Source organism: Crotalus tigris, unplaced genomic scaffold, assembly GCF_016545835.1.
Source record: "Crotalus tigris isolate CLP2741 ecotype Arizona unplaced genomic scaffold, ASM1654583v1 scf7180000017633.3093840, whole genome shotgun sequence".
Taxonomy (NCBI): Eukaryota; Metazoa; Chordata; class Lepidosauria; order Squamata; family Viperidae; genus Crotalus; species Crotalus tigris.
The window spans coordinates 2398383-2424990 of record NW_024096527.1 but is presented as its reverse complement, the minus strand read 5'-3'; the positions used below and the strand labels follow the sequence as shown (position 1 = coordinate 2424990).

The following is a 26608-nucleotide window of genomic DNA, read 5'->3' as shown; positions in this document are numbered from 1 at the left end:
GTCCTCCACTTGGCCTTTTTTGGAGAAGATTTAATAAAACTTTGGCAAGTATTGCATTGGCATTATGGGTGTTTAGTCAGGATCAGTTTGCCTTCCAATGCTTCTGGAAATAAATAAAGCTGTCTCCTCCTCAACATCACTGGGAGATTTTAGACTACAAGCTCATCAGCATCCAGAACTGGGTATGTGTGGATTAGGGGACAGAGGGAGTTGTAGTCAGTCTGTTTACCAGATGTTGACAAAAGATAAACAGGTGTTTCAGATCTGAAATGTTTGCAAAGTTTTATTAGAAAGTCTTTATTTTTAAAAAAATATTTTACAAAATAAACTATTTTTTTTAAAAAAAGTTATTTTAATTATTCCTTCCTAATTAAGGAATTATAGTTGTTTTAATTAAAATAACTTGGCAGCTTGGACTTTTTATCACAAAAAGCCAGCCTACAATATTACTATTTTTTTCCAGTAAAGTTGCTGGCATTATCCCCCCCCCCCCAAAAGATCTGATGTCTATTTTATTTTGAAAATAAAAATAAGAAGGGGCTGCACGCAAGCCTCAAAATTTAGAAACTGAGAAATTGGGAGGGAAAGTGATGGAGAAAAAGCCCACTAGTTTTCTGCTATGATAACTATGATTACCCCAAATTATATACAATTTTCAGAAAGTTTTTCAAAATACTGCACTACACATTTGCTGCCAACATGTCCTTGGTTGAAACAAAATACAGGTGGTCCTCGACTTACAACAGTTCATTCAGTGACCGTTCAAAGTTACAACGGCACTGAAAAATGTGACTTATGACCGTTTTTCATAGTTACGACTTTTGCAGCATCCCCACGGTCACGCAATCAAAATTCAGATGCTTGGCAATTGGTTCATATCTATGACCTTTGTGGTGTCCCCTTGCAACCTTTTGACAAGCAAAGTCAATGGGGAAGTCAGATTCACTTCACGACCGGCTTACTAACTTATCAACTGCAGTGATCCACTTAACAACTGTGGTAAAAAAAAGTAGTAAAATGGGGCAAAACTCACTTAACAAATGAAATTTTGGGCTCAGTTGTGCTCATAAGTCAAGGTAGTCCTCAGCTTACCACCACAATTGGGATCAGAATTTCCATTGTTAAGAAAAGGCAGTTGTTAAGTGACTCACACCCAATTTTACTACCTTTTTTTGCCATGGTTGTTAGGTAAATCACTGCAATTAACTGAATCATGCGATTGTTAAGCCAGTCTGTCTTCCCCCATTGAACTTGCTCATCAGCAGCTGGTTGTGAAGGTGGCAAAATGGTTGTCACATGACCCCCGGATGCTGAAACTGTTGTAAATAGGTGCTGGTTGCCAAGAGCCCACATCTCATGACCTGTGACAGGGATGCTGTGTAAGGACTGGTCCTAAGTCACTTTTTTCAGTGCTGTTGTAACTTCGAACCGATGCTAAACAAGTTGTGGACTGCTTATAAAAGAGAGGCATTCCCTGGGAAGAAGGCTAACACTTGAGGACTCACCAACAAGGGAAGCCAACAGACACTTGCGATAACCATGATCATCAAAAGCTGGACCATCATCTCCACTTCGCTGTCCCTCCGGCGTTGCACGGACTCAGAATCATGATAGACTCGGCAAAGGGTCACAACGCTGATTGTATTGAAGAGGAAGGAAAGGCCCACACAGAGGAGGCCCAGCAGGGCAAACAGGAAGCAGAAAACAACATTCCGGGCATCATGGACCAAAGTGAGAAAACACCAGGAGTTGGGGTACTGCAGGCTATAATCCCCCAGGCCAAAAAAGGGTAAGAGGCCAAAAAAGGAACCCAAAGCCCACACCACACCCACCAAGGTCCAGGCCCTGCGTTTGGAAATACCAGCAGACCGGGAAAAGGGTCGGTTGATACCTATAAAACGCTCTCCGGCCATGGTGGCACCTAACAGGAGTGGGCATTGCCCGAAAAAGACCATGATGAAGCCCAGGAAGTTGCAGAGGTGGCATCCAGGATCTACATCCATCCAGTCAAAGCGGAGGAAGTGGTAGGGAATCACGATGACGAACGTGAGCAGAAGACCCAGGAAATCCGTCACCACCAAGCCACAGAGAAAGACCAAGAAGAAGGAACCGGATGAGCTCTGCATCTTCCTGGAGGAATTGACCAGAGCGCACAAGGCAAAGAGGTTGGAGAAGAGACCAATCAGGCCAAACGTTGTGGCAAACCAAGGAGAAGCAAGCTGTTCCTTGTATTCCTCGCTGACATTCACTCCCCTGAAGCAGGATCCAAGGTGTCTAGCAGCGCTGGAGTTTCCCGACTCCATAGTTGGGAAGTGGGAGATCAGTTCTGGCATTTTTTTTTCCAATAGGGAACAACACCAACAACGAAATTCAGCACAGTCCCATGATGTTGCACCTAGACAGGTCTTCTCCTGAAGGTGTGACACCAAAGTTTTCTCCCTTTCATCTGATGGCTAGCAAGGAAACTGCTGTGTTCACTTGAGAGGAAGAAAATGGAAAAGAGAAGGATCAGTCAGCATTTTATGCTTAAAAAAAAAATCTGGATTCCCCAATGTCACATACTTAAACCTCCAGCTGCAAAAGACTGACATTTTTTTTTTATCTTTTTAAATGATAAAGCATGTGTTCTGAAATATTTTGCATCATTTATTCTAGTTATGCTATCTACAGAGAATGGAAACAGAGAGCAAGCACTGGCATTCTGTTATCTCTAAGAGGCACTGGAATTTTTATTCTCCCCATAACTTCCACCTTCTGAGATTTAGGGTTATTCATAGTTAGTATTTACAGGGTACATTTAGATTGCTGAAAGCATTCACATGCATCATCTGGAAATCTTATAAACATGCTGACCAGGGCAATTCAGGACTATTATCAACAGAATCATGAAATGTATAGTTACTTTCCTACACTGGAGACAGCAGTACCAAAATGGGTATGTTCTGCTTTGCGAATTAATTTTGGATATTTATCTAGCTTAGGTTAGAGGTTGGCACTTCATTTTACACAGGTTTCCATGTGTTTATTTTAAATTTTTTTTAAAAAACTATGAATCAAGTGAGAGAGAGAGGTTGGTGGATACAAGGGATACATCCTTTGGAAAATTTCAGCCAATTGGAATGTCTGCTTCTCAGAATACATATATTAGCAATCATTGATATTTACAATGGTACCCCGATACTCATTGTTAATTGGTTCTGGGAGGCATGGTGAGTACCAAAATGATGAATACCAAATAATTTTTTTCCCATAAGGAATAATGTGGTGAATCACAAGGCAGCCAACAGCAACAAAATGTAGCTTGTGAGTCCAGTGCCAAACAAATGATGAGTATTGGGACAAAATACGTTGAGTACCAAATTTGATGAGTTTCAAACAGCTGAGTACCAAGGTACCACTTATTCTCTTTTAACTTATCTCAACCATTTTTAAAGCTATTGTGCTGATTTTATTTCAAACCCAGGATAACAAAATCAGTAATTTAATTCACTACTGTGAAAAATAAATCTTTCCTCATTCTTGTTCTTTTACAGTATCTTACACGTAGTCCTCAACTTACAACCAATCGCTTAGTGATTGTTCAAACTTATGGAGGGCCCTCCCCCACACACAAACACACAGAGGGACTTACAAGCTGGTTCTGAAGTTCTGATTGTTGCCTCCCCCGACCCCGTGGTCATGTGATTGCATGTTTGACATTTTGCAACCATTCCCCATTTATAACTGTATGCAGTTTCCTGCTGTCACGTGACCACATTTTACAATGTTTTTGCCAAAAATTATCATTTACTTCCAGTTTTCAATAAAGGCAGTTCATGGAGAACAATGGGTTCACTTTATGACTGCAGGGTTAGCTTTACGACCCTGGCAGTAGCTTAATGACTACCATTAAAAGGTCATAAAATCAAGTTAAGTCACATGGTTGACCTCATGATTTATGACCATAATGGGAAAACACCATTACGGTCATAAGTGGAGGACTACCTATATATATTTACCTTATACTTAGTTTATATTCTATGGAAGTAGTATACAGGGGGTCTATGGTACAGGTAGTCCTTGACGTACGACCACAATTGAGCCCAAAGTTTATGTTGCTAAGCGAGACAGTTATTAAATGAATTTTTACCCATTTTACAACCTTTCTTGCCATAGTTGTTAAGTGAATCACAGCAGTCACGTTAGTTATATGTTTGTTAAGTGAACTGGCTTCCCCATTGACTTTGCTTGACAGAAGGTTGCCAAATAGGATCACATGATCCTGAACACTGCAACCTTCATAAATATGAGTCAGTTGCCAACTGTCTGAATTTCGATCATGTAACCATGGGGATGCTGCAACAGTCATAAGTGTGAAAAAAGGTCATGTCACTTTTTTCAGTGATGTTGTAACTTTGAATGGTCACTAAATGAACTGTTGTGTGTTGAGGATCCCTTATATCAGGGGTCTTCAAACTTGGCCCTTTTATGACTTGTGGACTTCAACTCCCAGAATTCCTCAGCCAGCATGGCTGGCTGAGGAATTCTGGGAGTTGAAGTCCACAAGTCATAAAAGGGCCAAGTTTGAAGACCCCTGCCTTACATATATAGGTACAGAACTGGAGAGGACCCCAAGCAGGAAAATTGCTCAAAGCATCCATCAGATGTAGCTATCCAAATCTCTTCTTAGGAAAGATGGCTGGCTAGGGAATTCTGGGAGTTGAAGTCCACACCTCTTAAAGTTGCCAAGCTTGAGAAATGTTACTTCGGAATGTCCCACCAGTCAGCTTCATTGGATGCTTCCATTGGTTTCTATTGCTTCATGTCCTCTATGCTTGGATAATCTAGACATATAGAATTTCTATATAGCATCTCTCCATTAAAAGCATTGGCAGAGATAGCTATTAATGCTGTGTGGCTTGGGGAGAAAAAAGCAATATTTATGCAAGAGTGATGCCCAGCTGCAGATGTCACCCTGGACTTCAGCTGAGCTACAATAGTAAAACATTAGGAGAAAATTTGGCCAGGACAATAATCCTTCTGTTCTTTGTTTAAACATATTTTAAAAGGTAAGTCCATCCAGCTTCTCATCAATCAACCCACACAAAGTGAGATGGGTGGTTCAGTTTATTTAAACTCTTCTCTATTCTATTCTTTTTCTCCCTTACTATGCAAGAAGGCTTGGCCCTCTCAAATCCTGCTGTGCTGAGTCATCATGCCAGGGGAGAAGGTGTTTCTGGGAGGGATTAGCAACAAACATTGAAAATGTCAACCAAGAGCAATTGTACTCAGAATTATGGTCATCAGTTGTGGCAATCATAGATCGAGGCACCCATGTGACCGGAAGTAAATTTCCCAGCCTTTTTCATGGCAGTCATTAAACAAACACCATGATTAATAAGCAAACATCTCTGTCATTAAGCAAACCCATTCATTGTTTGCAGAATGCTGCAACCTATGTATAATAAAACTGACCGGCCCAAAATACGGTCACATGACTGGTGGGGGGGGGAATAGGACCAATTATAACAACTAGGAATGCTTTACAAACCATAAAGTACCCATTTGGTGGCTGTCATAACTTTAACCAGTTGTAAAATGACTTGTCATTAAGCAAGGACCCCCTGTATTCCCAACAGAGTCACCAACATCATAAAGCTCTTCATCTCAGCTGCCCACCTAAAGCAAGCAGGCACCTGTATCAAGCAGCAAATATGGGAAAATGCCAGAGGCAGGTGTTCACTTTAGTGACAATGGCAAAAGCATCATTTGATACTGCATGGCAGAAGGCAGTGATTAACCCCCTCCTGTGTTTTTAGTAAGAAAACCACATGGACAGACAATATAGAGTGACTGACAGTCTAATGCTGGATGATGGGCCTCGTGGATTGGATTCCACTCAATATGCTATTAAGTAAGGGTGGGATCTTTTGAAGTACAACTGTTTGTTTAATAACCATTCGAAGTTACAATGGCAATGAAAAAAAGTGACTTATGACCATTTTTCACACTTACAACTGTTGCAGCATCACCAGGGTCATGTGATCAAGCTTCAGATGCTTGGCAACATTTTCATATTTATAATGGTTGTTCTGTTCAGTGATCATCTTTTGTGATCTTCTGACAAGCAAAGTTAATGGGGAAGCCAGATTCATCTAACAACAGTGTTGCTAACTTAATAACTGCAATGATCCACAACTGTGACAAAGGTTGTAAATTGAAGCAAAACTAACATAAAACAACTGTCTTCCTTAGCAATGAGAATTTTGGTCTCGATTGTAGTTGTAAGGACTAATTGTACTAATGGTGTTTTTGATGCCGTTAGATTAAAGCCTTCGGGATATCTAATTCCTGAGCTTGCCATGCAGGAAAAGAAAGTCTAAAGACATAAAGATAAAATTATAATAGGAACATGGAATGTAAGCCCAACCTCTGCAAGAATTGGCTAATGAAGAGAAGGACGAGGGGTGACACGATAGCAGTGTTCCAATATCTCAGAGGTTGCCACAAAGAAGAGGGAGTCAAGTTATTCTCCAAAGCACCTGAAGGCAGGACAAGAAGCAACGGATGGAAACTAACCAAGGAGAGAAGCAACCTAGAACTAAGGAGAAATTTCCTGACAGTTAAACAATTAACCAGTGGAACAACCTGCCTCCAGAAGCTGTGAATGCTCCAACACTGGAAGTTTTTTAAGAAGAAAGTGGACAGCTATTTATCTGAAATGGTATAGGGCAGGGGTGTCAAACTGCTGGCCTGTGGGCCAGATACGTCATGGCAAAACCGCGCCCATCCCATTGCCGGCAATGAAAAAAAAGTCGCGATATGTCGCGACATGTTACATGACGTTGCAAGTTTGACACCCCTGGTATAGGGTTTCCTGCCTGAGCAGGGGGTTGGACTAGAAGACCTCCAAGGTCCCTTCCAAGTCTGTTATTCTGTTATTATTCTGAAAAATAGATCAACTATTCAGAAACGTCACCTTAGGCATTAGCAAATTGAAATGAATTGGAACTGCAGGAAGTCGTTGAGTTATGACCTTAATTGAGCCTGGCAATTACTGATACAAATGTGCTAGCCATAAAGCGGGTCACCATGTGAACTGGACCTGATTTTATGACCTTTATATGACAATCTTTAAGCAAATGCTATGGTTGTATAAACAGTTTCTGATTTCTGGCAAAACCACCATAAATTGTGATCATGAGACCAATGGATGCTGCAAATGGTTATGTATGCCGGCTGGTTGTCAAGCACCCAAAACATAGTCACATGACCACCCGGGGGGGGGGCAACATTGGAATTTCAAAACTGGGTTGTAAATAGCTTTTGGGGAGGGATCCGTTGTAACTTCAAAAAGTTGCTACCTGACTAGTTGAAAGTCAAGGATTATCTGCGGATACTTTCAGTTAGTTCATGCTATTTACTATTGAGACTCTACACAAAAAACAAACTACTGCCTCTGAAGGGATATAGCTAAATAATAAAAAATAGACTTGGTGGACATTCCATTAATATGACAGTTATCTAAGTTTATCCTTCAACTTCTGATGAAGAAGAAATTGACTTGAAGAGCCAAGTTAGAGATAGATCATCTTGGAGAAGGTCCATCCATGGGTTCACTAAGAGTTGACATCAACCTGATGGCACAAATGAATCAGTCAAAGGGACTTGGACACATGAGACATTTTCCGTGCTATTTTAGCTAAAGAATACAAGATAAATTGTCTAACAGCAAAGAAGCAACTGCCAAGAATAGAATAAGTGAAGGATTTCCTCTAGGCCAGTGTTTCTCAACCTTGACAATTTTAAGGCATGTGGACTTCAACTCCCAGAATTCCACAGCCAGCAATGCTGGCTGTGGAATTCTGGGAGTTGAAGTCCACATGCCTTAAAATTGTCAAGGTTGAGAAACACTGCTCTAGGCACTATAAACTCAGTTCCTTGGGGTTTTTCCATTTCCTCCATTAACAATGCGCTTACATGGGCATGCTCACCTAAGTAGATCAAGTTTCTTTTTGTGTGTTTGCTTTATCAAGACACTGGTAAAAGGATATGATTGCCTTTGTGTTGACATCAATTCATGGGAACCTTTTCAGCTTATTTTCTTGGCAACGGTACAAAAAGCTGCCTCACCTTCTTCCAGCAGTCTCAGTGTTCAAAATTAATAATAGTTAATTTTCAAACTCTTACTGTTGCTTGCTTAAATAGTGCTAATAATTTCACATATGTTGAGCTGTTTTTTTCTCTTGAATTCTACTTTTCTTTCTTTTTTCTTTTTTTTCTTTATTTATAGCCTGCCTTTATTATTTTTACAGATAACACAAGGTAGGGAATACACACAATACTCCTTCCTCCCCTTATTTTCCCCACAACAACAACCCTGTGTGGAGGATTGAGCTGAGAAGAGTGACTGGCCTAAAGTTGCCCAGCTGGCCTTCATGCCTAAGGCAGAACTAGAATTCACAGTCTTTCCGGCTTACAATTTTGTTTAAATTACAAGCAAAAAAAAAAAAAAAAAAGTTGTATTGCCCCCAACTGCCATTTTGTCACTATATTCCAGCAATATTATTTCAGGAGATTGAGTCCCACAAAGAACTGAGGATGCTGGGCCAGAGGTGGGCCATTTACCTCAGATTATCTAAATTAGAGGGGAATTAATTCTGAAAAATTGCTATGCCTGAATTGATTTCTACTTTCTATCCATTCCAGGATCAGATTCTGGTTCAAACATTTGCAAGATACAATCCTTTGCCTGCTTTAGTTTTAGAAAGTTTAGAAAATGGCAAGCTTCATAAGGATGAATTTTAAGAGAATCATCCTCTGCCCCCTAAAATCCAATAAACATCTGCATCCTATATGCCTTGAAATATAAATCAATTTCATAAGAAAGAAAGAATTATCATCTTTCTGGTAATTGATGCAACGGGAACTATATCAAAAACCACTCTTAGAGAAATAATTCTCTTTAGGATTAAATGTGACCCTTACAGACATAAATCTCCCACGGATATAATATGGGAGTCAAGAATAGAATGGGAAAAAGAAACAGAAGCTGTAAAATCCAGTCTGGGAACTTGCAACTGAAAGGAAATCAGTGTTGGGAATCTGAACAAGTAGCAAAAGCTTATTGACTTAGCACAACTCAAACAACTGGAGACAAAATAATGCTGGAAATTTAAATGTCAGCTAACAGTAGCAAAGTTTGACCATACGGATGTCACATCACCCATGCTCTTGTTAGATTACTGCAGAACAGAATAACAGAGTGGAAGGGACCTTGGATGTCTTCTAGTCTAACCCTTGCTCAAGCAGGAGGTATATAACCATTTCACAGTTGTACAACACTTCCAGTGTTGGAGCACTCACAACATCTGGAGAAAAAACATTCCACTGATTAATTGTTCTAAAACTGTCAGGAAATTTCTCCTTAATTCTAAATTGCTTCTCTCCTTGATTAGTTTCCAGTCACTGTTTCTTGTTTGTCTTCTGGTGCTTTGAAGAACAGGTTGACCTCCTCTTCTTTGTGGCAACCCCTCAGTGTGCTGCAATGTGATGCGCTCCACACAAGATTGCTCTTAAAGAGCATTCAGAAACTTCAGCTGGTGCAGAATATGGCTGGGCAGGTAGTAAATGGTACCAGATACATGGCACACATAGCACCACTATTACATGAGCTGCATAGACTGCCAGTGTGTTTCTGGGTGCAATTCACAATGTGATTGTCATTTATAAAATCCTTCATGACTTGGGACAAGGCTACCAGAGGGACTGTCTTTTTCCAAGTCTCTACCTATCCCAGGGGTGGGGAACCTTGGCTCTTTTATGACTTGTGGACTTCAACTCCCAGAATTCCTGAGCCAGCATGGCTGGCACAGGAATTCTGGGATTTGAAGTCCATGAGTCATAAAAGAGCCAAGGTTGCCAATCCCTGGACTAGAAAATAGATTTTCTCTGCTTTGTGGAATGTTCTTCCCTTGGCAGTTAGGATGGCCCCAACCTTATTGGTCTTTTGTAAGGCTTTAAAATTTTGGCTCTGTACCAAGACCTGAAGTTGGAATGTGTTAAAGGCGCAGTTTATTGGTTTTACTGTTAGTTGGTTAACTATCTCAGCTACTGTATGTATTCATTCTTTGGATATTTTTATTGCTTTACTAGTTTGTTATTGTTTGAGAATTGTAAGTTGCCCAGAATCACTTGGCTGAGATGGGCGGCTATAGAAATCAAATCAAATCAATCAATAAACTGGGATTTTTCAGTTTGATTGGTTCCATCACTGCCATATCCATAGTGGCTACCATTTTCACCTAAATTGCATCCAAAATGCCCTTGAGTATGAATAAAATGACAATAAAAGCAATCTTGGTGGGATTGTAAGGAAGATGGTCTTGAGATTCTTTTTGTTCTCTGTTTTATTGACATGTACAACTGCTTCTGAGCATAGATGAAGCACCGTTCAAAAAGACTGAGAGAAATGGAAACATCTGGAGCTGAAGGCTACATCAAACCATGTATGCATCTAATTCATTTGGAAAGTTTTAAGGAAATGACATTTCCCAACTAATGTTCTCTCTTACAGTCCAGCTCTTCTAAAGAAGCCAAGTTTTTCCCCAAACATCCAAGCTGATCATAATTGCAACCATACTGGAAACAGAGTTTGATGGCATGATGCCAGCACAGAAAAGCTGTGGGGCTGCAGAGGAGATGTGTTAAGCATCTAATTAGGAGTACTAATTAAGCCCAATAGCAAAAAGGAGAACTGTGGAAGTCATTGAATTCCTATGGAAACAGGGAACATATGGGTATTACTGGAGATGTCTTTTCCCACCTCCTTTTTCATTACTTCTAGTCCAAGGGCAACTTTCTTGCATTTTATTAAAGCTGCTAGGCCTCCTTTTTCAATTGGAACAGGTTGTTCCACTCTCCTTTTTTTTAAACTTCATTATTTGATTATGTGCCATCAAATCAGTGTTGACTCTTAGTGACCACCAGGCTAATTCTGCTTTGGATGACTTCATGCAATGCACTTATTCTTAAATCTGAATTTAAGCACAATGTCCATAGTATGTGCTGCGGATGCACAAATTTAATACAGTAACCTAGTTTACACAACATGCTAAGACAAGGAATAGCTTCCCATTACCACAGACAACCCAATCCCATTTAACCCTAAATTGGGGTGTTATGCAAACCCAGCTATTTAGAAATTGTATCAGTCCAGTCATGTCTCTTTTACTTAATAGGCTTAATAAATACTTTTTTAAAATCCCTCTTTCTACCAGTGCCCCCAATATAATATGCATCCCTATACAGTATGGGATTGGGCATCCTGCTGCTTTTCTGGCACATACACGCACATGCAGACACACAACATTTTCAAAAATCTTTTGCAAAAAAAAATTACTCAAGAAAGAGTAACTTGCTCCTTCTCTAGCCAACTACTATGAAGAAGAAAGAGAGAAAGAGACTGCCAGAATTTGGTTTTTAAGTCATGATCATTTCCCCTCTTGGTTCTGGCCCCATCCATTTATTATTTTTTTATTTTATTTATTTCCCACCTTTATTATTTTTACAAATAATAAGGCAGCAAACACATATAATATTCCTTCCTTCCTCTATTTTCTCTACTGCAACAACAAATCTGTGAGGTAGATAAGGCTAAGAGAAAGCAACTGGCCCAAAGTCACCCAACCAGCTTTCGTGGCTAAGGTGGGATTTGAACTCATGGCCTCCTGCTTTTTAGCTTGGTACCTTAACCACTAGACCAGATGTATGCAACCTTGGCTCTTTTATGACTCGTGGACTTCAACTCCCAGAATTCCTGAGCCAACATGACTCAGCTTGGAAACCTCTCCCTTTCCCCTCAGCATGGCTGGCTCAGGAATTCTGGGAGTTGAAGTCCACGAGTCATAAAAGAGCCAAGGTTGCCTACCCCTGGACTAGACCAAAGTGGCTCTTCTACTTCTTGCTTTACCACTATTCCCCAAAATTGCTTTCTTCCCTGAAGATGCAGCAGCGTTTTTGCAGATCTCATTTCATCTTCAACACACTACAGTCCACAAAAAAACCTTTGACAATTTGGAAGGTTTGCAGTCTTGAAAAGAAGCAAACCAACCAACAAACTGTTTTTTTCCTGCTTGAGTAGGAGGTTGGACTAGATCAGTGGTTCTTAACCTGGGCGATATTGCCCCCCAGGGGGCGATTTCATTTTTCAGGGGGGCGATGGAACGAAAAGGGGCGACAGGGGGGCGATGGAATGAAAAGGGGGCGATATGGGGGCGATGGAGCGAGATGTTTTGGGGACACTTTTGAGACTTTTTCGTACAGTGAATCGCTGTATATCTGTCGTACAAAAACATCAGATCTCTCGCTCTTAGTGGATTGAATTGTGTTTTCAAATGTTCCTCCAGCTAGCTTCAGTACAGAGCACCGTACATATGTGAATACGCATCGCTTATCTTCATGCGCGTTGCACAGCAGCCTCTACCCATTCAGTGGCGCGCCATTGGCCAGAATATGGGAGATATGGGAAAAAGACTGGAAATAAAGTATTTGCATCGATATGTCCTGATGACAATTTTAAAGAAAACAAAAGAAGTGTTTGCATAAATCGAAGAATTATTTCCTATGTTGTGATTGAGAGGTTATGTTGGGGGAGGGGGGGGCGAAGACAACTTCCTCATTGGCTCAAGGGGGCAATTCGTTCAAAAAGGTTAAGAACCACTGGACTAGATGACCTCCAAGGTCCTTCCCAATTCTTTTATTCTGTTAATGACCCTGTGAGGTAAGCTGGGCTGAGGAAAAGGGACTGGTGCAAACCACATAAGGGGCTCCATAATTAAGGGCAGATTTGAATCTGGCTGTCTCCACTCCAAATGCAGGTTAGATATTCTCATGGCCACTCTCACCCTGAGGCATCCACAGGCTGTTGTTGCACACAGTGTCAGGTCATCCCACAAGTTTTACAGCACAGTTGCATTGCAACCCTGCAGCTTTCTTTTGTCAGCTTGCACCCCCCCCCCCAACCCTGTATCCTACCCCTGGCAATGAAGCTGGACTCACTCACAAACAACCCTTGTGGGAATGCACACACTCCTTCAAACAACACTTCTTTCTTGGATCAACAACATATCTTATGACACCTTAAAATGAAATGCCAGTTTATGTAGAACAGAATGCCTCGCTTTCTCCTAAGAGCTCCAGCTGAGGTCATCTGTAGAAGACAAAAGATTCTCCACATATTTTTCAAAAGTTTCTCATGCACGGTGCTGAATATGCCTGGGGGGTTTGCTTACAGAAGAAAAATCTGGTCACCAAAAGAAAGTTTGATGAATGTTCTGCCCCTTTGGGTGTGGCTGCAGGGGTATGATAGCAGGCCTCTCTCCTCACAGCTTCCGCCCTCCCTCAGAGATGGCTATAGGTACCCCCAGCTGGATTCTGGAAAAAGCTTAAAGCTGTTTCTTCAGGATCCTCTAGGGCAGGGGTAGGCAACCTCAACTCTTTTATGACTGATGGACTTCAACTCCCAGAATTCCTGAGCACAGCTGGCTCAGGAATTCTGGGAGTTGAAGTCCATCAGTCATAAAAGAGCCGAGGTTGCCTACCCCTGCTCTAGGGTGTGGTCAAAAAATTCAAAATGGCAGCCTCGAGAGTGCAATTGAAACTCTATTTTTTTATGTGCACATTTATTGATTGATTTATTATTATTTACCATTTGTTATTAATTATTAATTATTATTTATTTCTTTATTAACCTCTATTATTTTTATAAATAGCTCAAGGCAGCAAACACACACAACACTCCTTCCTCCTCCTATTTTCCCTATAACAACAACCTTGTAAGGTGGGTTGGGCTGAGAGAGAGGGACTGGCCCAGTCACCAGCTGGTTTTCATGGATAAGGCGGGACTAGAATTCTCAGTCTCCCGGTGATTGGCCCAAAGTTACCCAGCCAGTTTTCATGCCTAAGGTGGAAGAAGCTCATAATCTCCTGGCCTCTAGCCTGGTGTTTTAACCACTAGGCAAAACTGTTTATTTATGTGCATGTAAAAAAATAGGCAGAGTTCAATTGTATCATCCTGGCCGTGATCTTCATTTTTTTTTTTTTTTGAGCACATCCTACAGCAGTGGTGGCGAACCTATGGCACGGGTGCCAGAGGTGGCACTCAGAGCCCTCTCTGTGGGCACGTGCGCCATCGCCCCAGTCCTAGGCCTTCAGCTGGGTTTTATAAAACCTTTTCACTTTAGGCCTCCGCCACCGTGTGCAAAAAAAAAAGGTTCAATCAATCAGTCAATTTCAACTTCTCGCGGGAAAAAAAAGATCTTGCAAAGTTGGAATTGATTAATTTTTTAGTCCCACCCAATCTGCTGTTACCACCGCAGTCACGCCCACCCAATGGGCCACACTCATCCGGCACCTGACAATGCATAAGTGGGTTTTCGGTTACAGTTTGGGTACTTGGTCTCTAAAAGGTTTGCCATCACTGATCTATTCTATGAATGTGTCAGTTTTATTTTTAACACGCTAAATATCACTAAATGTATCCCATACCAACAAAAGCTTTTTTAGAGTCCTCCATAAGGGACTCTGAATTTGCACTTCCTTTCAGTGCTAACTGACTGACAGAGGGCGCTTGACTTTTTCTTGAGGTTTTATCTTTATCTGTAGTTAATAATTGTTTCTAATGGTTCTCTGTTTTCATTGTTTATCAGTAGGTTATTTTATTTTTTGTTTTTTGCCGTTTCATGCCACCCAGCATCCTTTAGGATTGGAGTGCTGTAAAATGAAACAAAATGAAATAAAAATAAATATTGAGGATCTCCAACTGAAATGACTTTGAAAGGGGGAAGGGAGGCAAAATTGCAGAGGAGGAAAGATTTATTGATAACTATTAATCTTGACCATTTAATGGAACCTCCATATTCTGAGAGAGTCTATAGTAACTATCCTGCTCTGCTTCTGGCTTCTTTAAGGCATTTGATCAATCACTATAGAAGGTAGATGGTAGCTTTACACCAGTGCCAGAAGGAAAAGTCCTTACAGACTTAACCAAGAAAGCCAGGGAACAAACTAATGCATTTTTAAAGGGGAAAAAAAGCAAACATCCCTTCGATCGCCAAATTCATATTGTTTTCTTGGCAATATGAAAGTTGTGTGCCATAGTTTTCACCTAGAATATTTTTATAACTTTCTCATCTGACCTTCAGCCCTGGGATCTCCTCTTGGTCTCCCATCTAAGAAGGAACCCCATTTCATTCCTTTTAGCTTTTTCAAGGTTGGCTAAGGTCAGCAAGGTGCTGCCAACTGATCAGAGGCTTCTCCACTAAAAAAGACAAGGTTTCAGTTGTTCAAAAATGTATATTTAACAAGGACTCTGGAAATGGGGGTGTGGGGACCTTGCTTGTTAGATGCCCCATGTGAGAAGTAAAACTCTTGGAAACAGCAAATGCAATTTCCAATTATCATTTAAAAATGAGCACATTAAGACAATTCTCCCTGCAATTTCTTACAAGTAGAAATAGATTTACAGCCACAACGGAGCCCAAAATTTCCATTGCTAAGCAAGACAGTTGCTTTGCCCCATTTTATGACTTTTCTTGCCACAGTTGTTAAGTGAATCTGGATTCCTCATTGGCATTGCTTGCCAGAAGAGCGCAAAAGGTGATTACATGACACCAGGATATTGCATAAATGTCATAAATAAATGTCAATTGCCAAGTGTCTGATCATGTGACCACAGCGATGTTGCAACGGTTGTGTGAATAAAGGTCATAAGTTGCTTTTTTTTGGTGCCATTGTAACTTCAGTCACTAAACAAATGGTTGCAACCATGACTACATCCTTCTTGTTGCAAACTTTTACATTTTGCTATTTCCAGGGAGGGATAATGGTTGTACATCTGGACAGGCTGAATTCTGTTGAAAGAATGGGATTTGCTGCTAAGAAAACAGGTCATTAAACCAAGGCTGCTGTTTGGATTTTAACATGCCTCTTTTTTGCAATCTTGAAATAGTATGTTGCCCTTTTAGCTTATGAAATGCCACAGATGTTTCTCAAATGGGAAAGGCTATGAATACCGAGGAACAGAAAGGATTCACCAAACAAGTACATAAACATTACATATACCAACACAATTATTTGCAGGCTGTGGGCTAGAAATACTGTCGGGGAAGGAGGAATCACCAATGTGGAGCCAGAGAACAAATTAAAAGCAGACATGTCAAACTCTTATATTAATCGTGGTTGGGCAACTAAATGAACTAAATGAATCCACACCATGCTTCTTTCTGCAGATTTAAAAGCCAAGCTTGTAAACAGTTCTTTTTGGGAGGGGAAAAAAAAAGGTGAGCCCAGCCTTAGCACTCATGGATCCCAACAGACAGATTGGGACTACAGTTCCCATGAACCATAGTCATCTTAGTCAGCATGGGCTGGGAGATAAGCTGTTGTTTTACACATCTGAAGAGCATCACACCAAGAAAAGATGGATCTGAAAAACCAAATAATTATCCAAAGGTCAAAAGACATTCTTGCAGCTGCCTGGATTGAGCTGGCTGCACTGTGTACAGATAATCCTTGACTTTTAACAATTCGTTTAATGACTGAAGTTACAACGACGCTGTAAAAAGTGACTTATGATTATTTTTCATAGATACAACCTTTGCAGCATCCTCATGGTCACGTGATTAAAATTCGGATGCTTGGCAACTGACTCATATTTATGAAGGTTGCAGTGTCTCAGGGCCATGTGATCATTTTTTGCGACCTTCTGACAAGCAAAGTCAATGTAAAGCCAGATTCGCTTAACAACCAGGTTACTAACTTAACATCTGCAGTGATTTAGTTCGTAACTGTGGCAAGAAAGGTCGTAAGATGGGGCTAAATTCACTTAACAGCTTAGCAATGGAAAATTTGGGCTCAACTGTGGTCATAAGTAGAGGACTAACTGTACTATGTAATCCTGGGATAAATGTTCATTCAAATGACCCTATTCCAGAATGAAAATCATTGGAAGAGCTTGCCAGGATCAAGCCAAGAATCCAGTAAGTTCAGTATTTGGTGGCATGTGTTATCTCCCAAAATGTAGAAAACTGGCAGTTCTCTTCCACAAGCAGCTGATAATTTAAATCTGCTACCTGTGGTTCAAGAAATAGAAAGCGACTGGAAAGGCTAATGTCGCTGATAGCCATCCATTTAGCCCAGGGGTCTTCAAACCTGGCCCTTTTATGACTTGTGGACTTCAACTCCCAGAATTCCTCAGCTAGCATGCCTGGCTGAGGAATTCTGGGAGTTAAGTCCACAAGTCATAAAAGGGCCAAGTTTGAAGACCCTTGATCTAGCCAGACTCTTCTAAAATGATCTAAATTCGAGGTTGTTATCAGATCTGGTGACATGAAACTATAATTGAAATTTTCTATAAAGCCGTACAGTGGTACCTTGATACTTATCGTTAATTGGTTTTGGGAGGCACAATGAATACTAAAAATGATGAGTACTGAATAATTTTTTCCCCAAAAGGAATAATGAAGTGAGTCACACAGAAGCTGACATCAACAAGTTAGAGATTGTATATTGCATACCAAACAAACAATGAGTATCGGGACAAATTTTTCACGTCAAAATGTGTTGTGTACCAAATCTGATGAGTTTCAAAGCAGTTGAGTACCAAGGTACCACTGTATAGGCAGTACTCAACTTACAGCCATCGATTTAGCAACCATTCGAAGTTATAACAAAACCCTGACAAAAATGACTTATGACTTGGTCTTTGCCCTTATAACATCGCAGCATTGTCAGGGTTCATACAATCACAATTCAGGCCCTTGGCAACGAGCATGTATTTATGATGGCTGCAGGATCCTGGGGTCATCTGATTGCAACCTTACCAGCCAGCTTCCCACAAGCAAAATCAATGGGGGAAGCCAGATTGGCTTAAAAATCCCATGATTCATTTAATAACTAAAGTGATTCACTAAACAATCATGGCCATAACATCAGATACAAATCACTTTCCTTGCTTAGCAACAGAAATTCTGGCCCAGTTGCAGTCATAAGTTGAGGGCTATCTGTACCGACCCTGAGAAATATCTTCCTGGGAGTCATGAGGGGTATGAAAAATATCAAGACGGTGACTACAAACACTGGAATCCAATTCCCATCCCTTTTAAACATGTGTTGCACATTAACAAGGTGGGGCTCGGAGAGCACATTCACAGTCATCATCTCGACGTGATTGAAACTTTCCCCCAGGTGTCCTTGGGATCTAGATATCTATAGGCCCATCTCCTCTGAGGATATCTGCTCATGCAGTGAAACTGAGTTTGGAATACAGGCTTCCCATCTCTGGGAATTGTTGTTATTAGGGACCGTATGGCTGACCTTTAACAGAATAACATAATTACAGGGTTGGAAGGGACCTTGGAGGTCTTCTAGTCCAAACGCCTGCTCAAGCAGGAGATCCTATACCATTTCAGACAAACGGTTGTCCAGTCTTTTCTTAAAAACCTCCAGTGGTGTAGCATTCACAGCTTTTGGAGGCAAGCCCTTCCACTGGTTAATTGCTCTCACTGACAGGAAAATTCTTCTTAGAAATCTCTCCCCATTCTCTGGAACTGAGGGTCAGGCTGGCAAAAATGATAGTTGATGACATTTCCAGATTTATGCTTACGTTCTGATTCCTGCGAAGTGGAAGTAAGAGTATCTTGCCCTCTCATTCAGGCTTATGAGTTTCCTAAATGCATCTATTTGGCGACAGTGTGACTCAGAATACTGGATGGATGACGTTATCTAGAAGGATTTTTTTTTTAGTTTGTCATGATCTTATATACTCTCTTCCAAATGGGTTCACTCCATAAGGCCTTACAGAAGATGCTTTCATATCCCACTTTGAAGTGCCCTTGATCCTTCCCTTCTCTATGTTGCTTAAGAAGTTCTAACAACTCTGAATGATTCCTTTACGGCTGATTTTAATAAGGGTGTGTTTTAGTGAATATATACAATATACATATTTTAACGAACTGTTACTTGAACTTTTGTAGTTTGGCATTTTGTAATAGGTAACCTATACTTTCTTTTCTGTTTTATTTCTGTTTTCCCTCTTTGTTTGACTTTCTAGATTATAAATCCCTAGGAAAATTTAAGAGCCCCTCCTAGAACTCTCAAACTGGCTGATAATTGTAAGACTCCCTGAATAGAAGAACTGTTATGAAATGCTGCTTTCAGTGGTATTTTGATAATTGGAAACATGTTGGACTAAAAAAACTATATATAAAGATAAGAACTACATAAGATTTGGTTGTTGGATTTTAAGTGGCTAATCAAAGAGACTATGGTACCGGTGAAAAACTATCTGGAGGGGGGAGATAAAATGGATGTTGTACATCTATGTAAAAGTGACAGGAAACCACACCTAATACTCCCTCCTGAAGACCTCAGCCTGGACCATCAGAGATCTGCAGGAGCAATGACTCAAGACAAAGCGAACACATTTCAGGAGAAAATGTATGCAATGCTGCAACAGATTCAAATGATAATTGTTTCAGATCATGAGGAGATTAAAAACAACTTTGATGACATAAATGAGCATATCTCTAATTTTAAACTTACAATTAAAAAATTCTCAAAAATAATGATAAATGAACAAACAAATCAGATAATAGAACACAAACCAGAGGAAAGTGATTTAAATATGGAAGCTACAACATAATACAAGCAAAAGAAAATCTGCAAGATTTTACTACAACAAAGGAAATAAAAAAGATGTTTTATCTTACAGGACTTAAAACAAACTTGAGGATAAGAAAGAAGATCTAACAAAATGGATTAAAGAGCTGTCAGGAAAATCATTAAAGTTTGGGAAACAAAAAATGAACATCCTACTTAATTTTTCTTTTTTATCCCCAATAATATCTACAAATATACAGGAAAAATCCCCTGGCAAGCTGAACATACTGAATTGGAAAGCAACCTGGCAAAAGAAGAAGGCTAGAGTCAGATTTAAGAGACTTGATTTGACTTACCAGATGGAGTACTATATGATTAAACAGTTGTTTGAATAAGATTAAAAGAATAGATAAAATTTAGATATAAAGGGGCCCTATAGTAAGAGGGATAAGATATATAAGTAGTATAATACTTTTTACAATACATGAAACGTAAAAATATTGGGATGGTGTATGTGAATGAAAAGTCTGGATATTTAAAGGTAATTAATTTTGAGAAAATTATGACTGATAAGAGTGGTTTGAATACAGTGGGGAAATTAAGCTTAAATAAGAATCTTGAAAATAGGGCATATAATGATTTAATAAGATGACTTTTATAAATACAATTGAAAATAAGCTGATTAAAAAAGATGTTATATGTTGATATTATTGTTAGTTGTACAAATACTAGAAAAATGTTTATACTTAACCTTGTATGTATCAAAAATATTAAGAATTATATTTGTTTAATGTAAACAAAAGGAGAATACTACTGGAAGAAGAGAAGATCAAGGAAATATCTCATTGACTAACATATTGATTAATTATAGAAATTAATTATTATTGATTGTTTTTAAATACATGAACCCAGACCACATATTATTTGCTAAGCACTAGGATTGTTATTGCAAAAAATTAATAAAATGTAATAATAATAATAAAAAGAAAGAATAGCAGTATTCCAGTTTTTGAGGGGCTGCCACCAAGAAGAGAGGGTCACGTTATTCACCAAAGCACCAGACGGCAGGACAAAAAACAACGGTCGGAAACTGATCAAAGAGAGAAGCAACCTGGAATTAAGGAGAAACTTCCTGACAGTGAGGACAATTAACCAGTGGAATAGCTTGCCTCCAGAAATCGTGGGCACTCCATCACAAGAAATTTTCAAGAAGAGGCTAGACAGTCACTTGTCTATTCTATTCTATTCTATTCTGTTCTATTCTATTCTTCTAAAATAAGGACAGGTTAATCAAGAGAACTAAAAAATATGCAATCAAATTTTCTATCAGAGACATAGTCTAAATGTTATGGTTCCGGCTAATGAAACATTTCAAAGAACTTCCAGGCATTATTTTCCTAAAAGTCTTTTATTGTTACAAAATGTCGGCACAGGCACAACAGAGGGATGCTAGGATCTAAGTTCTCTTCCTCTGAGCAGTTAAATTATCAGCATGTTCCCTCCCTAAATTAGCGTCATATCTCACATTATCCAATTAGTGTGAAGGTCAAATATTTTCTTCCTCTTTCTTTCCCGGGCTTTACCTCCAACCCCCCTTCTGCTCTGTATTAACCCCATAATTACCAGACAATTCTACATATTGTCAAAAGCAAGAATATACAATATTTGCAGCGTTGACACTGAAGCTCAGTAATTAGGTATGGACTTGGTTTCAAGTCCAAAAACCCCAGAGGTTGTTATAAAACAATGAAAGATAGGGGCAATTATTCACTATATGAGTGAAAAGAAATCACATTAAAGTAATTAAACCTATAATTAACTGCAAATTACATCAATTTTTATTTTCAACTTAAACCCCAATTCCTTTTTTTTCAGATGGTAGTCCTTATCATTCCATTTAAAGTCCAATATTTGGAAAAGTAATGCACAGGTAGTCCCTGACTTATCACCATAGATGGAAGCAGAATTTCCATTGCTAAACAAGGCAATTGTTAAATGAGTTGTGCCTGATTTTATGATTTTTTTGCCCAGGTTGTAAAGTGAAACACTGCAGTTACTAAGTGAATGATGCGATTGTTAAACAAATCTGGCTTCCTTCACTGACTTTACTTGTCAGAAATCGTCTGAGTAGATCGCAAATGGCACTCCTGTGATCCCGTGATGCTGCAACCATCGTAAATACATGCCAGTTTCCAAGCACTCGAATTTTGATCATGTGACCATGAGGATGCTGCATCAGCCATAAGCATGAGGATCATTTGCAAGTCACTTTTTTCAGGGCTGTGGTGGCTTTCAACGGTCACTAAACAAATGGTGGTAAGACAAGAACTACTTGCAATGCAAAAGGAGGAATTTGCTATGCAGCGTCTCAAATGTTCCTGCAGGGATGTGTGTGTGTGAGAGAGACAAAGATCCTCCTCAGAGATTTAAAATCTGCTAGCATTTTCTCCAGTGGTGGGATTCAGATATGCGAACAATCAGTTTTCTGTGTGGATGCTGCTTCCAGAAGTCCATTCCGGGCCTGGGCAACAAAAAATTAGCTACCGGTTCTGCTAAACCAGCTGAATCCCACTACTGATTTTCTCCCTTAAATCTCTCCATCTTGAAGCTACACACCTAGCAATTTCCACTTATTTTCTGTGGCTTCTGAAAAGAACGAGTCTGGTTGCCAGCACACCAAAAAACAAACGGACAAACAACCCTGGACTTTTCCTGCACTATTACACCACGAACTCATTTTGGAAAACTAAAAGGATGCATATAAATTAAATGGGGGGGGTGAGAGGGAGGGAGGAAGGGAGAAAGAGAGAAAGAGAGAGAAGGAGAGAGGCTGATGTTAATCTTTGAAAAAAGGTAAAAAAGCAGAAGGTATTGCAAAATTTGCTATACAGTGCTAGAGATACATGGCTTTCCATATGTTCAGATGGACAGCTCCTGGTGCTATTAATTATTTCTTTTGGCCCTCCTATTTAGTGGTCATAAAAAGAGCAACATAAAACACAAGAAGTGGAAGACAATCCATCTGGATCATGAATACCCTACAAAGTTACATGAATGAGGCAAATTTAGTGGTAAAGAACATGGTGGCTGGACACCATCAAAGCTGAGACCAGACAGAGCCTACAACAGCTCAAAGAAATAGCGCAGGTATAGGAAGATGTGGAGAGACCTGGCCCACAGAATCTCCAAGAGTCGGACACAAATGGATAATGTCATCGTTATCATCATAACCTAAGGCAGCAAGAACACCCGCATTTTCAAATCTTTGGAATACATATGATGAATCTCTGTAGAGCTTGATGATTCAATACAGGTAGTCTTACACATTTGAGCCCAAAATTTCTGTTGCTAAGTGAGACAGTTATTAAGTGAGTTTTGCCTCATTTTACGACCTTTCTTGCCAAAATTGTTAACTGAATCACTGTAATTGTTAAGTTAGTTACATGCTTGTTAAGGGAATCTGGCTTCCCCATTGACTTTGCTTTTCAGAAGTTCGCAAAAGGGGATCACATGACCCTGGGACACTGCAACCGCCATAAGTACAAGCCAGTTGCTAAGCGCCTGAATTCTGATCACGTGACCATGGGGATGCTGCAATGGTCATAAGTCATTTTTTCCAGGACTGTGGTAACTTCGAACAGTCACTAAACGAACTGTTGTAAGTCGAGGACTACCTATAATGCTTTTCCTTCTTTTAAGTGGAAATTTGGACAGCTGTAATTCAGTGGTTCCTCAGAAGTGTGGTTTGTGGAAGGCACCAAGGATTACAAAAATGGAACAAGGAAGCTACATATGGCCTGGGGCTTTCCAGCTGCCCACCCTGACATAAACAATCCTGGAAATTCTGTAATTTTGTGATTATAATGAATCACATGCAATCCATTGGGTGACCTGGCACAGATGCTGTAAATCTTCCCACGAACTTAAAAATAGCCCACAATTATTAATGGAATAATGTCCATCTAGGTCATGGCTGCCAGCTTCACAAGGGAACAGCTTGTACTTTTTTAACTTCAGCTGCTAAATAGCTAGTTAAGAGTTGCCCCGCAAAGGACCAGCATCTCAAATTATTGCTTCTTCCATAATTGTGATTGGCCATTAAAAAGAGTCTGGGCCTTTCTCTCCTTGTCCCTAAATGCAGCACAAATAGGAACTGGTAAATTCTGTTTTCTGCCACATCTACATGGTATTTCCTTCCTTTCATCTCCAATGTATGAATGAGGTAGTTTGGTCTAATGGTTAAGGCACCAGGCTAGAAACCAGAAACTGTCAGTTCTAGACCTGCCTTAAGCATGAAAGCCAGCTGGGTGACTTTGGGCCAATCATTAGAACACTGTGAGTTCTGATCCCGCCTTAGGCAAGAAAGATGGCTGGGTGACTTTGGGTCAATCACCAGGAGACTGTGAGTTCTGATCCTGCCTAAGGCAGTTCTGATCCTGCCTTAGGCATGAAAGACTTTGGGTCAGTCACTCTCTCTCAGCTCAATCCATCTCACAGGGTTGTTACTAAACAATATGATAGACAAGTCAGCTGAAGGCATACTGGAAGCCAGTGAATTAAAAACAAATCAGGATGGTGCTGGGACTACAGTTCTGCCTTTTTACATGTATTGTATCCTTGCAGGAAAGTTTATTTTACAAATACACTATTGTCTTCACTGAGATATGGATTTTTTTCGGGGGGGTGGAGGGATGAGTTGTAGCATCTATTGGGCTTTTAAGAGCATGTTGGGGACTGCATGTGAAAACAGAGTGAGATTAGCATGAAATCTAAAACTGAATTAATTGATATTTAAACCGAACTAAAATTACATTTTAATTAAATTCATTAGTCTGATTGTTCCATATATTTGTTATACTTCTGTTCCATTAAAAAGATAATTTGGTAGCAGAGGGTAAAGGTGATCTGAGATTGCCGCAAGGGATTTTAAGCAGACATCACATGCAATCTTAGATCTGCAGGTTTCATAAATCGTGGTTGGAGCAGAGTGACAGTTTGGTCTTATAGAAATACAGACTGAGGTTTTCCCAAGTCTTCTCCAGGAATGCTTGCTACTGAGTTGCATCCAACCACAAAACACCCTACACATAAAATACTCTACATATAAAATATGATTCCAGAGAAAATGTTGCTTTAACAGAATAAGAGAGTTGGAGGGGGCCTTGGAGGTTTTTTAGTCTAATCCCCTGCTCAAGCAGGAGACCTTATACCATTTCAGACAAATGACTGTCCAGTCTCTTCTTAAAAACTTCCAGTGATGGAGCACCCACAACTTCTGAAGACAAACTACTCCACTGTTTAATTGTTCTTATTGTCAGGAAATTTCTCCTTAGTTCTAGGTTGGATCTTTCCTTGATTAGTTTCCATCCGTTGCTTCTTGTCCTGCCTTCAAGTGCTTTGGAGCAAGGCTTTCAACCAGTGGTACGGGTACCACCTGTGGTACATTGGCACCTGGTAGGTGGTATGTGACCATCCTAGAAAAGTGGTAGTGGGGGAGGGGAATGAGCTGAACCGGTGGCAGCACGCACAAGCCTGAGAGAGAGATGGCTGGAGCTGCAGGGCTGTCAGGGCTCAGCGGAAGCACCAGGATCAGCGCCAGGATCCAGCTGGAGCTCAGCACTGATCCTGGCACTTCTGCTGAGCACAGAAGAAGCACAATCAGCTGGAATGTTGCAGCATGTCCGAAATGGTGTAGGGTTTCCTGCCTGAGCAGGGGGTTGGACTAGATGACCTCCAAGGTCCCTTCCAACTTTACTACTACTACTACTACTACTACTACTATTATTATTATTATTATTATTATTATTATTAGCATCTCCAGGGCCTTGTGATTTACATTCAGATGCTTGTCAATTGATTCATATTTATGACAGTCACAGTGTCCCAGGGTCATATGAAGTGATCAAAACCTACTGCAACCACCCAGCAGACGGGGGGAAATAAAAACCAAACACCCCCACCCCACCCCTGCTGCCAATCCTCAACAGAAATGCTCACAACAATGAAAACCTCGGACAGGAGGAAGAGCGCCACGGGGGGTGGGCAGGAAGATGTCTTGCTCGGCTGTGGCTTGGGGGGCACTTTTTTCAGTGCCATTGTAACTTCTAAGAGTTACTAAGCGAATTGTTGTAAGTTGAGGACTACCTGTACTTCGTCACTTTTTTCCTTTTTTTTTTTTTTTGGTCATCAAGTTTTTGACACCTTGCTAGGTGACTGGTGGTACTCGGATGTTGCCATATCCTAAAAGTGATACAATGGGTGAAAAGGTTGAAAAGCCCTGCTTTGGAGAATAGATTGACCCCCTCTTCCTTCTGGCAGCTCCTCACATATTGGAAGACTGCTATCATCAGTGGTGGGATTCAAATATGTGAACAACTAGTTTTCTGTGTGGATGCCATTTCTGGAAGTCCATTCTGGGCCTGGGCAACAAAAAATTAGCTACCAGTTCTGCCGAACTGGTGCGATCCGGCTAAATCCCACCACTGGCTATCATGTTACCTCTGCTCATTCTTTTCATTAGACTAGACATACATACCCCATTCCTGTAACCCATTCTTCTCTATTTAAGTAGGAGAATAGGAAACAACGTCTTCTTCCCCATTAGAATTCAGCTTGTCACAGGCTGGCCATAATGCATTCTGTGAAACACCCCCAGCTCAAATGATAAAAGAGGGGTTTGCAGCCACTTTTGTTCCAGTATTTCCCTACTGCAGATACAATACCCGACACCTTTTTTGTCTATAGTTGTTAGTCAATTAATTAAACATAGGCCTGGAAACTAATCTCATGGCTTGAAGGGGTTATTATATTCCAACAGTAACTTTTAAGACACATATGCACAGTTTGTAGCATCTGAACTGATGCAACATTTCCTCTGCTTCCCATGGCTGATTGGAAAGGTAGAAGAATGTAAGAATGTAAATTTGAAAGGTTTATTCTGGATACACTCATTTGTGACTTCTTGGACAAT

The 26608-nt window shown here is 40.2% G+C and overlaps 1 protein-coding gene across 2 annotated transcripts in view; it reads right to left on the bottom strand.

Annotated features, from left to right (window-relative positions):
- The window catches only part of TBXA2R (thromboxane A2 receptor), a 47197-nt gene that overhangs the window by 5975 nt on the left and 14614 nt on the right, over positions 1-26608 (bottom strand). For both annotated transcript variants that reach the window (XM_039334752.1, XM_039334753.1), the window contains exon 2: positions 1506-2477. In XM_039334752.1, coding sequence (XP_039190686.1) covers positions 1506-2333 — 828 coding nt within the window. In that variant the 5' untranslated portion in view covers positions 2334-2477. The remainder of the gene's footprint in view (positions 1-1505; positions 2478-26608) is intronic.